Consider the following 17,638-nt stretch of genomic DNA (forward strand, 5'->3'; position numbering starts at 1 on the left):
TCCTAATCTAATTCCCTCAGCATCACCCGACTTAATTAGACTACATTCCATTATCCTCGTTTTGCTTTTGTTGATGTTCATCTTATACTATCCTTTCAAGACACTGTCCATTCCGTTCAACTGCTCTTCCAAGTCCATTGCTGTCTCTGTCAGAATTACAATGTCATCGGCGAACCACAAAGTTTTTATTTCTTCTCCATGGATTTTAATACCTACTCCGAACTTTTCTTTTGTTTCCTTCACTGCTTGCTCAATACACAGATTGAATAGCATCGGGGAGAGGCTACAAACCTGTCTCACTCCCTTCCCAACCACTGCTTCCCTTTCATGTCCTACGACTCTTATAACTGCCATCCGCTTTCTGTACAAATTGTAAGTAGCCTTTCGCTCCATGTATTTTACCCCTGCCACCCTCAGAATTTGAAAGAGAGTATTCCAGTCAACATTGTCAAAAGCTTTCTTTAAGTCTACAAATGCTAGAAATGTAGGTTTGCCTTTCCTTAATCTTTCTTCTAAGATAAGTCGTAGGGAAAGTATTGCCTCACGTATTCCAACATTTCTACGGAATACAAACTGATTTTCCCCGAGGTCGTCTTCTACCAGTTTTTACATTCGTCTGTAAAGAATTCGCGTTACAATTTTGCAGCTGTGACTTATTAAAATGATAGTTCGGTAATTTTCACATCTGTCAACACCTTCTGTCTTTGGGATTGGAATTATTATATTCTTCTTGAAGTCTGAGGGAATTTCGCCTGTCTCATACATCTTGCTCACCAGATGGTAGAGTTTTGTCAGGACTGGCTCTCCCAAGGCTGTCAGTAGTTCTAATGGGATGTTGTCTACTCCCGGGGCCTTGTTTCGACTTAGATCTTTCAGTGCTCTGTCAAACTCTTCACGCAATGTCATATCTCCCATTTCATCTACATCTGCATCCTCTTCCATTTCCATCATATTGTCCTCAAGAACATCGCCCCTGTATAGATCCCCTATATACTCCTTCACATTTCTGCTATCCCTTCTTTGCTTAGAATGGGGTTTCCATCCGAGCTCTTGATATTCGTGCAAGTGGTCTCCTTTCTCCAAACGTCTCTTTAACATTCCTCTAGGCAGTATCTATCTTACCCCTCATGAGATAAGCTTCTAAATCGTTACATTTGTCCTCTAGCCATCCCTGCTTAGCCATTTTGCACTTCCTGTCGATCTCATTTTTGAGATTTTGTATTCCTTTTTGCCTGCTTCACTTACTGCATTTTTGTAGTTTCTCATTTCATCAATTAAATTCAATATCTCTTCTGTTACCCAAGGATTTATACTATCCCTCGTCGTCTTACCTACTTGATCCTCTGCTGCCTTCACTATTTCATTCCTCAAAGCTATCCATTCTTCTTCTACTGTATTTCTTTCCCCCATTCTTGTGAATAGGTCCCTTATGCTCTCCCTCAAACTCTGTACAACCTCTGGTTCTTTCAGTTTATCCAGGTCCCATCTCCTTAAATTCCCACCTATTTGCAGTTTCTTCAGTTTTAATCTACAGTTCATAGCCAATAGATTGTGGTCAGAGTCCGCATCTGCCCCTGGAAATGTCTTACAATTTAATACCTGGTTCCTAAATCTCTGTCTTACCATTATATAATCTATCTGAAACCTTTTAGTATCTCCAGGGTTCTTCCATGTATACAACCTTCTTTCATGATTCTTGAACCAAGTGTTAGCTATGATTAAGTTATGCTCTGTGCAAAATTCTACCAGACGGCTTCCTCTTTCATTTCTTAGCCCCAATCCATATTCCCCTATTACGTTACGTTCTCTTCCTTTTCCTACTGTCGAATTCCAGTCACCCATGACTATTAAATTTTCGTCTCCCTTCACTACCTGAATAATTTCTTTCATCTCATCATACATTTCATCAATTTCTTCATCATCTGCAGAGCTAGTTGGCATATAAACTTGTACCACTGTAGTAGGCGTGGGCTTCGTGTCTATCTTGGCCACAATAATGCGTTCACTATGCTGTTTGTAGTAGCTTACCCGCACTCCTATTTTTTTATTCATTATTAAACCTACTCCTGCATTACCCCTATTTGATTTTGTATTTATAGCCCTGTATTCGCCTGACCAGAAGTCTTGTTCTTCCTGCCACGGAACTTCACTAATTCCCATTATATCTAACTTTAACCTATCCATTTCGCTTTTTAAATTTTCTAACCTACCTGCCCGATTAAGGGATCTGCCATTCCACCCTCCGATCCGTAGGTCGCCAGTTTTCTTTCTCCTGATAACGACTTCCTCTTGAGTAGTGCCCGCCCAGAGATCCGAATGGGGGACTATTTTACCTCCGGAATATTTTACCCAAGAGGACGCCATCATCATTTAATCATACAGTAAAGCTGCATCCCCTCGGGCAAAATTACGGCTGTAGTTTCCCCTTGCTTTCAGCCGTACGCAGTACCACAACAGCTAGACCGTTTTGGTTAGTGTTACAGGGCCAGATCAGTCAATCATACAGACTGTTGCCCCTGCAAGTACTGAAAAGGCTGCTGCCCCTCTTCGGGAACCACACGTTTGTCTGGCCTCTCAACAGATACCCCTCCGTTGTGGTTGCACCTACGGTGCGGCTATCTGTGTCGTTGAGGCACGCAAGCCTCCCCATCAACGGCAAGGTCCATGGTTCATGGGGGGGGGGGGGGGGGGCTGGTCACTCAACTTCTCCTTCCGCGGCTTTCATAATCTTTTTACAGTGCTGTCGTTTGTCCAGACCAGTAGTCGCGGTAAGGTGCGTATACACTTGCGAACAACATGCTCGCGAGGTGAGTATTCTGAGTGATACTGCTCGCGAGAGCGTAGAAGTTATGGGTACGTGACAGTGGGGTCAAAACTGACTAGGGAATGGTCCAACCCGACATATAGAAACATGCCCTGAAAACTTTTGTGCAGGAAGAATGCAAAGAAAGAAAACTCTGACAAAATTTTGGCTTCCAAGACGCACTGTAAGTATTTTTTAAAAATGTATCAAGCTGCGGAATTTATGGCTCGCAATGCGGCTATATTGTGCATGCGCAACTTGGCAAGCGCGTACTACTGGCTGACGACGCATCACTAAACACATAATACGACTCGGTGGATTGTAATTTGTGAAGCGTACTTCTGTTTTCGTCGATAGTTCTCTGAAACAATTGTCCGCGGTTAATGTTTACTCAAATTTGCAACTCATTCAATACCCATTCTAACTACCAGTTGCTTTTGCGGCGGCGTATATGTTAACAATGGAGATAATCCCGATTTAATATTCACTGTATTTAACGTTTACTGTTAAACAGTGTGGAAAATCGATTTTGCTGCCTAAAATGTGACCCTGAACTCTGAATGGAAGAAAGACTTACACGAAGTAACGCTCCGAAACGAAACTCACGGAAGTATGAAAAAAATATTTACTGTACAGGGTGACTATAAAGGCCCATTAGACGCGTTAATGACCACAATAAACCCACAAACTTAAATAATTAACATCAACAAGAGTTCTTTATAGGAATTTTCTTGAGATATGAATTATGTAGAGCTGCTCGTGAGAAGCAATGCACCGTTACCGACGTAGGTACACAAGACTGGGGTCTCCAAACCGCAATGGATATGAACATTGCTGATTTCAAGGTTTCTTCGACCGGATTACGCAGATTTCAGAAATCACACTGTACAGGGAATCGCAAAACGCCAATGTTTAATTCAAGCAAAGTTGTGGAGGAGATGCTGTTAATTCGTAGCTGACGTGAAGACGAAGCTTGCTGTTATCCACACATCTGCTGCGACTAATGCCCGTCAGAACTGCGAGCAAAACGCACTTTATCATGTCGGGTGGAAAATGAGACAGGGTCTGTTGTGCAATCGATTAATGTTATGACATACTCATATACAACAATGCTTGTGTAAAGTGTGAGTCGATTACCATTTCCGCAGCTTTACGCCCGTCTTCAGAGACCTGAAGGTATGTTAGGAGCAAACATTAAGAAGAAGACAGTTCAGTGGCAAAAATCTTATAATTAACGTGTTAAAATCAGAAAGAAACAGGAAAGAATAATGTTTTAAGAATTCGTTCAAAACGATTTCCAACCAACTGCAGATATTAATTCATTGTTTTAGTTCGATTTTTGGACTGGACACCTGTCTCTGTCTTTGAAGAGGACAACGAAAAGGCTACTAATAAAATACAGATTCCACCCGGAACAACCAATGTGACTCACGGTACACTGTTTTTTCGACTGACGAAGGCATTCTTAAGGGAATTGTCGGATAATATAATTTCCGATAGCTCCGTGGTATTTGAGGTTCAACAGGAGAACAGTATTCTTAAATTTCACTAGTAAGTGCGTTACTTAGGCGCTTTTTATGAATTGCTTTAAGTATTCTCGGTGTGCAGCACGCTAAGCAGACCAACGGCCAGGACCATTTCTTACTCCATCGCAGTTCCAAAACAAAACTAGTAACTACCGTGAAGTGCCTGAAAGCATTACTTTTTATTTCGTCAGTTGTGCCTGGTGTAAGAAAAGTGTTTGTTTTGTCATTCAATCACACTTTTTTTTTTTTTTTTTTTTTTTTTTTTTTTTTTTTTTTTTTTTTTTTTTTTTGCTGTGGCTACTATGGGTAGTAAACGAGGAACGGTTTCATTATTAGCTAAACATACACTGTTCAAAAATTATCCTAAGAACTGTGCCCAGAACTGCCATAAAATGATGTATCTGTACCAAATACTTCATTTCAACAAATAAAAGTCGAGATTGAAGTCGTCTGTGATATAACATTAAACACTGCCTCAATTTATTTTGCTATGGTACGAATTACGTCTGCAGCAGTTTAGATTTCGATATGAACTGCGTTTTATTCAAAAAATTGATGATATGTGACATTTTTTAGAATGGCTTAGGTACTTCAGATTCGCATGTGTAACTCCGGATATTCGCACTACGCGGCGCTACGCCATCTTGTCACCGCCGATCGCGCGCTAGGCAGGAACGTCTGTACAAACCGCTGTCGGTTCTTCGTGCGACGAAAACGAGTAACCTTAACAATTAAAAAAAAATACTTTCAGTGCGTCTTAGCAGCTAAAATTTTGATAAGGCATTTATTTTGTTGTAATCTTCCGGTATCCGACATGTCGGATTGGACCATTACCTTGTGAGCCTGAGCACCCTTTGGTGCTCGCCAGAGAAACCGGCAGCACGTGCCCTGCTTTGGTCATAAACAATTCGAGCAATGTGACCGGTGAAGCTCATGAGCAGCCCGGCTCGCAAGCATTTACGGCACCCTCACCCAGCCTGCCAAGCTGAGCTAGTGCACTGTCTTTGAAATGATTTCTGTCAACTACACTCTAAGACAGAAAAACGCGTTGGTCCACGTGTGGTCCTCATGAAAGCACTTGTTCGGCTAGGCCTTGACTGACAAAGGTGCTCGATGTCCTGCTGGCGTAAGTTATTTTCCACGTACCGAAGTGCTGTAAGGATGCCGCGTATGACTTCCAAAGGGGTCCTGCTACGAAAACAAATGGCACCTCACACTATCGGTCCCACTGTTCTCCGGGGGTCTCCAGGCACGTCTTCCCTGGTCATCGGAGCTCAGTTTGGTGTGGACTCACCACTGAAGACCATTCTACTACGACGAATGAGATTCCCGGTAGAAGACATGTCTGGAGGCGTCCCGGACAGTGACGCGATACCGACACGGCTTTGGCCCGCCATACTGTAAGACAATCAGAAGTGGTGGTCTGGGGTGCAGTTGCGTGACATAGCAGGACTGTTCTGGTTGCTATCAGCTGCACCCTTACATCACAGCGTACGTCGATGATATTCTACGCCCCGCTTTGTTGCCCTTCACGGCAAGCCATCCTGGGCTTACATTTCAGCAAGATAATGCCCGCTCTCACAAGGCGAGTTTCTGCTGCTTCTCTTCGTGCTTGCCAAATCCTACCTTTTGCAGCCAAGTCGCCGGATCTCTCCCTAACTGAGATCATTTCGAACATTATAGGCAGTACATTCCAACCATGTCAAGATTCTGACGATCTAACGTGACAGCTGCATTGAGCTTCACACGATATACTTCAGCAGGACATCCAACAGCTCTATTAGTCAATGCCAAGCCGAATAACTGCTTGCGTAGAGGGCAAAGGCGGACCAATGCGCTATTCACTTGTTCAATTTATGGAGTTCTTCGTCCTAAATAAAGCATCCAAGTTTGCCGGCCGGAGTGGCCGAGCAGTTCTAGGCGCTTCAGTCTGGAACCGCGCGACCGCTACAGTCGCTTCGGGCATGGATGTGTGTGTCGTCCTTAGGTTAGTTAGGTTTAAGTAGTTCTCAGTTCTAGGGGACTGATGACCTCAGATGTTAAGTCCCATAGTGCTCAGAGCCCAAAGCATCCAAGTTTCCTGAAACTGTAATCATTTGTTTGATTTTTTTAAAGAATGTAGTTTGGAGCAACTACAGACAACATTTCGGAAAGAATAAAGGTATAAAGTATCAAGGTATGTCATGGTTGGTCTGTCAGTTTCATCGAACGTGAACTTCGATAAGCAGTGTGTTAATTCTCAGGGTGCTACGACTGTTTGAGTTTTCTACTGATTTGCGATGCTAATTAAGAAATATAATGCTCAGTTTTCTATTCTGGTATAGGTCCTAATTAGCGTAAAATGTAATACCAAATATAGTCATAATAGCAGTACAACCTCAAGACGTGCAATAAGTACGAATAAAGTAGATCTCAACGCAGTTTTGTGTCTCTGTTGTTTGTAAACTATCCCACTCGTGAATTACATTTAACAAAGAGTTAGAAAACACGATTTTACTGTGACAGAATAGCCTCAGTTTGTTCACCTGTGTCTGGACGCCCACTGCCGAACCGGAACACGATGGTGCCTTCTTGACGGAAAAGCCGTGGACGCTTGTTGCCGAAGGCCGCTATAATCTGGTTCCCTTCATGGCTGGTAATACTGACCTCGAGCGAGTTGGACACACACAGAGTAAGATAATATTTACTTGTGAATTTCATATAATATTTTTTGATTTTTAATAATTTTCCAGACGCATAATTTGTGCTTGAGAGATGTCGTAAGAAATAAGTAATTAAAACCGGTTTATGAGTAAGCAAATAAATGCATGTACTTACAATACTTAGTACTGATGTACCGTTCTTTTAAGTAATTTCATGAAGTTAAGCATGGGCCCTCAAAATAGATCTGAATGATGTGAAATAACTGAAAAATCCGTAATTCTTCTATCCTATAATACTTCCTGAAGCAACTCCGGTGAAGAGTTGACGACTACGCCCACTTTGCACAGAAAGCGAGACTATCGATTTCAAATTGCCTTCTGAAAATTTCTCCTGTTTCACTCACTTATAGAGCACCATTACTGTCCCCGTGCCCACCGAACACGCACTTAACCAGTTTTCGGGAAACCCTGTTCAGGCAGAAGCATATCCTAAGATGGCTTTGGCTTCACGCCAGAATGAGATATAGTTTCTAGTACATGATTAAGCATCTGTAATACATCACCTACTTGTGCAGAACGGAAACAGCTTCATTATTGTTCAGACATACACCCCAGCACTGAATTTCCGAGTGGAGATTTGTAAATAGATCTAAAAGTGTTCAGTACTGACAAAAAAATCATATCCATCTGGCAGTTCTCTTATACTGATCCTGTTTTAGTGATAAAACAGGATCAGTATAAGAGAACTGCCAGAGGCGCACTTTCTTCTGATGCACTTACAAAACTTATCCGCTGTGAAAGAGAAACGTTCTGTCCATATTAATTACGGAACTGGTCATTCAGAAGTTCGCTGACAAGTTTTGGAGGATAATCTAATCTCCATTTCCATCAACACTCCGCAAGCGACTTAACAGTGTGCGGTGGAAGGCACATAGGACATCAGCTGCTTTCTTCCAGTTCAACGGCTGGTTCCGCGGCTGGAATGCTCAGATATGCCTTTACGCGGTTTAAGTGTACTATGATCGAGTAAAAGCCAACTTGACTTTTAATGTGACCAAGGACATGATTTGAAGGATTTTATGCCAAAAAAAAACATAGATGATTCCAAGCTTTTGCTTGTTTCCATACTTCCTGCAGTTTGCTGGCTAAGTCCCTGACGTCTTCTTTGCTGCTGCCTCTTGCTGAAGTTGCAAAATCGAACGGCGAGGTCATTCGCCTGCCGTAGACGATTTCGCAATGGCTGAGCTGCGTGCTGGTGTGCATGTGTTGTCTGGAACGCAGGTGTCCCACAAATTGTGTTAGGTGTCCTGCAGCCCACTTCGTGACATACCATTTTCATGAAAGTTGGACGAACACGTGCCTCGCGACCATTCCCCTCTGTAGGAGCTGGTGTTGCCATTAGCTTGGCAATCTTCCATAAATTGCACACTTGTTGTAATAAATCGGAAATGAAATCGGAACTTTGATCAATAATTATAAAAAAAAGGTGTACTTTTTTCTGTATTTGGTGCATTAGTAGATATCTCAAAAAAAGCTCCAAAATAGTCAAAATATAGCGATTTCCATCTTTTGTTTCCGGTAGGGGTCCTACGAGATGAAGCCCCGTTCATTTAAAAGAGTTGCTCGTGTCTGGGAGTTCTTGCAGGCATCCTTTGGGTTTGCCCTGGTGATTCCGTTTATTGCATGAATCGCAAAGTGAAACGTGACTGTAAGAAACAGTTTTCCGGGATGGCCACCAATAGATTTGTGCTATTTGTAAGTAAGTTGCATTTTTGACACTATTTCCGCCCAGTGTACTCTCATGAAATTTTAACACTTTTTCCCGCAGTACTTCAGGTGCGACAAAAGCAAGTAATTTGTACATGGAGAACTTCGAGCACGAAGCCCTGTCGTCATCCGAATGGAAACCTACTTGCTTTTTCCGTTATGTAGACGACACGTTCGTCATCTGGCCACATGACATGGATAAACTCCTTGTCTTCCTTACACATCTTAACTCCATACACCCCAACATTAAATTCACTATGGAGACTGAAACGGAGGGTAAATTACCTTTCCTTGACGTCTTGGTCAAGAGAAGGGCTGACGGCACCCTAGGTCATGGGGTGTATCGGAAGACAACGCACACTGATCTGTATTTGCACGCAGACAGCTGCCACCACCCTTCACAGAGGAATGGGGTACTTCAACTCTAGTACATAGGGCGCGCACTATCTCTGACGCAGAGAGTCTACCCCAGGAATTGGAACATCTGAGAACTGTATTTCGAGAAAATGGGTACTCATAGTGGCAGATTAACCGTGCTCTCCGCCCAACCACTACAGCACAACCTGTGGAGATGGATGAAATCACGAGGGAGGAGGTAGGCACTGCGTTTATTCCATATACAGGCGCACTCTCGGGGAAAATCGCCCGCATTTTGAAGAAACACCGGGTCGGAACTGTGTTTTGTCCTCCGAATAAAACTCGTGCACTGGGGGGAGCGCCAAAGATGACCTCGGTTTGAGGAAGGCCGGTGTGTACCAGATTCCGTGGCAAGTCGTATATTCGTCAGACGGTGCGTATCGTCGAGGATCGATGCCGTGAACACCAGAGGCACACTCGACTGATGTATCCGAGCAAGTCGGCGGTCGCTGAACATTGTTTGTCGGAAAATCACGCTATGGAGTATGAACGCACGAGGATTCTGGTACAGACGTCGAGATACTGGGACAGCGTTGTTAGAGAGGCCATCGAAATTCGCACCAGTGACGACCTCATAAACCGTGACTATGGCTATAATTTTAGCAAGACTTGGGAACCAGCGATTGGGTTAATCAAAAGTAAATCGAGCAAACGTATAGTTGTGACGACCACGGTGGACGAGCCATCACACCGACGTCATCTCAGACGCCGTCGAAATCTGTTCCACCGCGCAACCTTGGCGCGGGGCTCGGACAACGGAGGAAGTGCACCGCGGGCGGAGGGTATTTAAATCGGCCGCCGCCGCGACCGAACCCAGTTCCCTCTGAGCAGCCATAGCGTACGGATCTCCGTGCCGGCACGTTCACAGGAGCTCAGTCCGTCAGTTCACCTGATGATGGCGACGTGTATGATCGCCGAAATATTGTGCCCGTTTTACACTGTAGACCGGCAGTACACCCGTGGATATTTTGATTAGTTATCGTTTGCATCCTGTATTCTTTACTGTAAGAAGACTTGACGATATAGATACTTAAGATTTCCCCACGAAAAAAACTATATAACAATAACTCTGGAAGCAACATCTCATGCGGCTGCCCCCGTCGGAGGTACGAGTCCTCCTTTGGGCATGGGTGTGTGTGTTGTCCTTATCATAGGTTAGTTTAAGTTAGATTAAGTAGTTTGTAAGCCTACGGGCCCTAGGGACCTATGACCGCAGTAGTTTGGTCCTATACAACTTACCACAAATTTCCAAAGTCTCATGGTTTCTCGTCGTGATTGATAAATGGTGCGTTTCCGGGTTTAAGCCAAGTTATTGTTTTCATTATACACCCAGCATTTCGACGACCGACTTAGTATATTCTTCAGGTGCGTCGAGTTTTGCTGGCTGTAGTCCACGGCAATGAGTACTCGCAACATCTGAAGAAGACAACTGGTTCGGGTATCGAAATCTTCTTTCTTCTTTTTCCTAGCCTTATCCCGTTTCTCTCCAGGGTTGGCATTGTTGTACGGATTTTGCTAACGTTAATAACAGTTAATGGCCGGATGGCATGCATGACGCCAATAGTCCCTCCGGAAAGGAATTTATGTACCTCATCTGTCTGAGTCTAAAGTAAATCTCATGTTGAAGTGTGAGAATGTTTTCTAAATGTTTGCATAGCGTGTGTTTTGAGGTGGGACATGGATATTTAATTGGAAATGGAAAACCGCCTAAAACCCACATTCACGTTAGCCGCCTCACCGGTCCTCGTCGTTAATCGGCGAGACGGATTCGATTCGGGGCAAGCTGTTCTCCATGAATCCCAGACCCAGCGACTTAACGAGGTCTGATACCCAAGAGGGTGGTCGCTTGTCGAAATGTTGTGCGTAAAATGGAAACAGCAGCTATGCTGAACGCCAATAAGCACGCCAGTAGCTTTAGACTTGTGTAATTCATTAGCAGTCATACCTTGTCTCTGTAAATCTCTTCAGATAATTGACTTCTATAACTGATTTTTTGGTTTCAGCGTGGATTGCTCTGTTACCAGTGTTGAGATTTGATTCTAATATATTCGATGTTTTTTATGGCAGAGGGTGGTATATTATCCACTGAAAAACAAATAAACAACCTGAATGAGAACTTTGACGAGATTGTGGGATGTGATCTACGACTTCCGACGAGGGAAGAACGGCTGAAAGGTGCCGCGTCCGTCAAAGATTTCTACTACAACGGCAGCGACATCACACTGAAGGACAACTACACCACCGCTCTTGTAAGTCGGAGAAAATAAAGCTAACAGGTGTAAATCACTGCCGTTAAACAATTACAGAGATACTTTGACCTCTCATTTTACACTGAGCCTCTAGTGTTCCATCCTGAGGTTTGTTTGCAGCGGTACATCATTCCCCTCTTGTGTCTGCCTTCCTCTTTATTTCTGCGTATGTGGTGCAGCCCATGTAATTCATAATCTAATGCATGTATGACATTCTTGGTCGATCCATGTGATTGCGTCCCTCAGTAGCTCCTTATGCTATTGTTCCAATTATACTGTTGTGTCTTAAACTGTGTCCTGCGTGTTTGTCTCTTCTTGTTTGGGTGTGCCTCCACAAAGATCTCGTTTCCTGTATTCCGAGCAGCTCTTCATTGGTCTTTCTCTCCATCTGAGCATTATCCTTCTGTAGCACTAAATTTCCAGGGCTTCTAGTTGTCCTCTCTCTTGTTTCTCTATTCTCCAAATTTCACATTCAAATGGGGCCAGACTCAAAACGCATGCTTTCATGATCTATTTCCTTCCTTACGGTCTTATGTTTCTCTTGGCGAATAACATCTTCCTTAAATTTTACGCGGCTGTGGGCTGCTATATACTGCTAAGTATACCTTTCTGGCCTTCACCATCCCTAGATTACACCCACGCAGATTCGAGAGTCAGTGACCACGTTTCAAAAAAGCAGGTTTCTGTGATGGACTTACAAGCGAACATAATCTCATTTATTTCGCAATTACAGACATGGGTAATGACTTAGGCGATAACATCTAGAGCCGGCCGAAGTGGCCGTGCGGTTAAAGGCGCTTCAGTCTGGAACCGCAAGACCGCCACGGTCGCAGGTTCGAATCCTGCCTCGGGCATGGATGTTTGTGATGTTCTTAGGTTAGTTAGGTTTAACTAGTTCTAAGTTCTAGGGGACTAATGACCTCAGCAGTTGAGTCCCATAGTGCTCAGAGCCATTTGAACCATTTGATAACATCTAGCCCGAGCGACTCTACAACCTACAAAAAGCGAATCTGGAACTTTTAAGGGCAGAATTCAATGTACAATCAGTCCCCTTAAGAAACAGAGCGAGGCAGGCGAGGAGATACTACCAGAAATGATAAGGAGAACCAGAACGACAAAGTGGGCTACTTCAAACAACACTACAAAGAACTACTATATCAAGCTACGATAGCGAAATGGGAGGAGTATATTAAAGACTAAATGGCAACAGATGTTCGGAGATTTCCATACAAACTTCCAACAAACATCCACTGCATAGTCAACCATGAAACGATCCGACGGTACCATGACGACAGACTGGGAGACATTGGTCCAGTAGCTACTCGGAACTCTGTAGACGGAGGTTAGATTTTCCCGACAGAAAGGAAGGCTGGCAACAATGAAGTTAAAGAAGAAGAAGAAAGCACCAGGGCCTGATTGAATACCGTCAGACGTGTTGCATCAGTTAGTGGACCAAACTGTGCCATATACAGTACAATAGTGTTATTAAAGTCTTTCGCAGGGACAGGTGCCCAGAATCTGGAATACTTGCAGTAACATTACGTTAGCAAAAAGGGGAAGACAAAGACGCAGGAGAACCGAAATCTTATAGGCTAATTTATTTGGGAAACGTTGTAGCCAAAGAACATGAAAAGCTTCTGTGACGCCACCTGAGGGACCACTGGCAGGCAGGGAGCCCCCTGAAGCAGGTCTCAGGAAACGTAAATCCACCGACGATGCGATAAATTACGCAACGAATATTGTGAACATCTCAAAAGACAAGTGCATTATAGGCATAATGTTGGTATCGCTGGTGTGTTTGATAGCTTGTGGTGACTTGCCTCGTTCAGAAGATTAAAATAGATGGACTGTCCCAGGTGTGTCTATAACTGTCTACGGGACTGCTGCACAGACAGGCAGGTAGAGTCAGAATGCGCTGGAAAGAAAATTGTGGAAGACATTACCGAAGGCTGCCCACAGGGGTCTGTTTGCGGTCCATTGTTGTGGGATGTTGGCATAGAGCCATTACTGAACCAGCTTCAGAGTATAAGAAACGCATGGATCACCCATACAGACGATCTGCTAATTGTAGAGCTAAATTACAGGAAAATAGTAGGGTTGTTCTTGAAAGATACAGCAACTGGTGCGTAGAGAGAAAAACTAACGACAGCAGCACACAAAACACTTTATATATTACTAAAAGCGATATTTTAACGAATGAAAAACCCCACAAGCAGAATAAGTGACCAAACTTTGAAAAGAAAAGAAGTTTATAGCTACTTTGGAATTATCATCGACGAAAAGCAAAACTTTCGCAGACATGTAGAAATCGCCTGCCTGAGAAGCATTAAAATTCTAAACAATATAGAAACAAGCAGCCAAAGATGTTTTAAGGTGCCACCAGGTGCAATAAGAACATACCACAATGCAGTCTTCCTCGCTGTTATGGAGTGCGGGTCGAGTGTATGGGCTCGCACAGTCAGGAAGGTAAGGACAGCACAGGCTCTACAGGGAGCACAGAGGGATGTACTTCTAACTGGCTCTGCTGGTGATATTATGCTTGCCGAAAGACAGAGAGGTACGCAATATTGCCTCAAAAAGGGAGAATACGATAAGGCAAAGGAAATATTGGATACAAGAGCCATATCGAATAAGGATATATAGGCAAGCATTGATAGAGAATGGCAAGCAATCTGGAACAGGCCAGAAAAAGGTAGCAGAACCTATCAGTTCCTTCCTAACATAAAGCAAAGAACGAAAATGACATGCTTGCTTCCGACCACGCGAGCTATACCCTCCCTGTCTGGACATGATATCCCAGCTAGTTACTAAAAATACAACGCACCGCAGGCACTTGTGAATGTGCAGCAACAATCTATTGGACACAAGAGCCATATCGAATAAGGATATATAGGCAAGCATTGATAGATAATGGCAAGCAATCTGGAACAGGCCAGAAAAAGGTAGGAGAACCTATCAGTTCCTTCCTAACATAAAGCAAAGAACGAAAATGACATGCTTGCTTCCGACCACGCGAGCTATACACTCCCTGTCTGGACATGATATCCCAGCTAGTTACTAAAAATACAACGCACCACAGGCACTTGTGAATGTGCAGCAACAATCTAGGAATGTGCCACCATTAGACAACATGTTCCAGAACAGGAAAGAAACACCTTTGGTAGCACACCAGTCTATAATATAATAAGGAATGAGAAACTACTCCATGAGCTGAACTCGCTGATGACAGCTAAAATATCAGCTTTTGAACTGCAAGCCCACTGCGTGGCTGTGAGACAACCAAGAAGAGATGATACATCATGGCAACGAGCTACTCCACGGTGGGACATCCACCTACAACAACCTTTCGGAAGTAGTGAGGAGATAAGCCTTGGGGATTTCCTGAGACCCTGACAGCCATCTCTCCATCTCTATACCTTGGGTGGTACATCAGCGCATCCACTTTCAATCCTGAGTTGTACTTCAGCGCCCTGAGGCTAACTATCCAGACATGAGAAATCCGTCTTTGTTCCAATACCATAGTGTAATGTTGAGTTGTGTAGTGTAGTGCTGTGTAGCGTTGTGTTGTATAGTAGTGTTGTCCAGGACTACAAATTGAAAAATTTGGGTTCTACTAACGCTGCATACTGTAGCCGACTAGTATCTTATGATTTCTGTATTCTGGACGAACATATACGTGTGTGCCAGATGGGCAAGTAGTACTATGTAGACTTTTTTCAAAAAATAATATTTTTCGTTTTATGTAGATATTCTCTGTAGATTTTTCCCCCTTAGACTGCTTGGTTATACTAACACTTTTAAAGTTATATTGAAATATTGTGTTCCATATCATGTTCATGTGCAACTTCGGTCTGTTCCTCTACATAGATAACAGATTAAAAGAAAACAACAAATTAATAAATAAACATTCTGCTCCCAAAATAGGTAAATTTCTCTATTACTTTTAACTCCTCTCTTCCCATTTTTATTCTTGAAGGTTCATATTCGTCTTCAGTACTGCATACCATCACTTCAGTCTCGCTTGTTTGTTGTCATTCCATACTGACTACAGAAAATGCTTTCCATTGTGCTGAGGACCTTCTGTAGATATTCTTTCCTCTCGGTGACCACAACAATATTCTCTGCGTAACGCAGCATGTCTGTCTTCTACCCTCTGATTTTGTTCCTTACGTCAGTAGTTTCGTGAACTTGGTCTGTAACTTTCTGGAGGTAGTACTGAATATAAGAGCAGAGGGACCACATCCTTCTCTCACCCGATTTGTAATTTTTGCTTCTTGTGCGTCACGAAAAGTTCTGAGTAAAGTCACTTCGTTCATATAGAAGCTGAGTATCACCTGCATGCCTTTTTATTTTAGATCTGCTTTCTTAGTACTCTAAACATCTCTCGCCACATAACGTCATCAGATGTCTTGTCCAGTGCTACAAAGGCAATATAAGTTGGTTTATTTTTCTTAATTTGCTTTCAAGTCTCAGTGCTAGAATCGCCCCACTTGCTCCTAATCCTTTCTTGAATCCAAGCTGATCTTAATTTCTCCTCAGAATTATCTTTCCGAGAATTTTTGCTGCATGTGATATTACTCTTAGGGCTCGGCGCTGTTCAAATATTGTAATCCATTTCCTCTTGTATATGGATCTAGTTTTTCCAACTATCTTTTCTGCTGCTTTATACGTGGAGTAAAACACAAGGTCAATCTAGAGGTAGCTGTTTTAAGGGATATACAGCATATTTACGTGAGAGTTAAAAGACCGCGAAATTAAAATATTCAAAATAATGAAACGAAAAGCCATTAAAATTGTATCTTAGCGTTTAGTTTTTCAATGCTGTACGGTAAAATCTCGGAACATCCATGTTAAAGAATCAATGTTGTGCTTACGTAAGCTTTTTTGGAACATTCGTGTACAGGTAATTAATTGTCACATTTCTTTATTTAATGCTTAACTTGACTTACTACAACGCATTCGAAGCATGTTAACGCATATGGATTTTAATTAAAGATAAAACGTTTTAATGTCGATTAACCTAGAACTGTATCGTTTCCTGTTCTACTGCTGTAGTGGGTATTGTGATATTTGCGGGGAGGGGAATGGTAGTGGGTGGCCAGAAATCGAAGTGCAGCGTTTTCTTCCAGTGGCGAGGAGCAGTGGCACGTGTTGTTGCGACTGACACCACAGCCTGTGCGGGACGCTGATGGTCTGGCATCAGTTTTTATGGTGCGATCCTCGCGTGATGTACTGGTTATATGTTGGTTGGTCACCTACGACACTGACGGTGAAAAGCTTCACGTACACCGTTCGTATGATGACGGAACTGTTGTTTAACATTACACTATTGCACTGCTTAACCTAACGCCACTTTTATGTACTTTCACTGCACATACATTTCTCCACAGACATCAACATTATACCTTAAATATAATATGCTGGTCATGCAACGTGTGTATGAATATCGACCATCGTTTCCGTCTAGCTATATTCTTGATACTGACAGTCTGTTAGTCATTCGTTTCGCAGTGGCGCGATTTAGATTTATTGCGTTAGAACTGGTTAAAGGCTACTCAAGAATTTTGTGGTTTTATATTCAGTTGTCTCATTAAGAATATTATAACTATTCTTTGTATTATAAACTAAAATTTCGTATCTTCCATGGTATCCTTTTTCCGATTTAGTACAAAATATCAAGATTGTCTTCGATTTTCAAAGGTAGGTCTGTGTCTTTAATGTGTGTTGCTACTGCTGATTTATTATATTTCTACAGTCTCTAGCAATCTCTATGGTTCTTTAAATCGTGTTCCGACGTTTCTACCTACTTGATCTATAAAATATTTGTTGCTTTGGTTGCAGGTAATTTCATAAATGCCAGATGCGTCAAGATCTGTATCTGTAGATTTTATATTGTGAATAAACTTCCTACTTAGGTTGTTGGTAGTGCTTAAGCTGATGGTTTTGAATAACTTAGCTAATTTATCAGACATTATACCAAAATATGGCATGTTTACATATCCCACTGCTGGGTTCTGGCAGTTTGTTGAGTTTCTCTCTTAATCTTTTGTGACACTGTATTAATCAGTGAAGGATCACATCAACTGTTTGTTGCAGTACATTTTTGTTTCTTGTCAGAGTTCTGTACGATGAAATGGAAATCTGCACTGACTTAGATGTAGCTTTCTTGTGGGAGTTTGGACGTGTAGAGGATTTTTGTGTAGTGCTGCCTGTACCATCAGGTTTCCGTGAAAG

At 42.7% G+C, this 17,638-nt stretch overlaps 1 protein-coding gene across 1 annotated transcript in view; it reads left to right on the forward strand.

Annotated features, from left to right (window-relative positions):
- Positions 1–6,874: 6,874 nt before the first annotated feature.
- Positions 6,875–17,638, forward strand: part of LOC124595292 (bile salt-activated lipase-like) — a 37,922-nt gene continuing 27,158 nt past the window's right edge. Inside the window, exons 1-2 of the mRNA XM_047133976.1 lie at positions 6,875–7,000; positions 11,223–11,404. Coding sequence (XP_046989932.1) covers positions 6,958–7,000; positions 11,223–11,404 — 225 coding nt within the window. The 5' untranslated portion in view covers positions 6,875–6,957. The remainder of the gene's footprint in view (positions 7,001–11,222; positions 11,405–17,638) is intronic.

The sequence above is a fragment of the Schistocerca americana genome, chromosome 2 (genome assembly GCF_021461395.2).
Source record: "Schistocerca americana isolate TAMUIC-IGC-003095 chromosome 2, iqSchAmer2.1, whole genome shotgun sequence".
Lineage (NCBI taxonomy): Eukaryota > Metazoa > Arthropoda > Insecta > Orthoptera > Acrididae > Schistocerca > Schistocerca americana.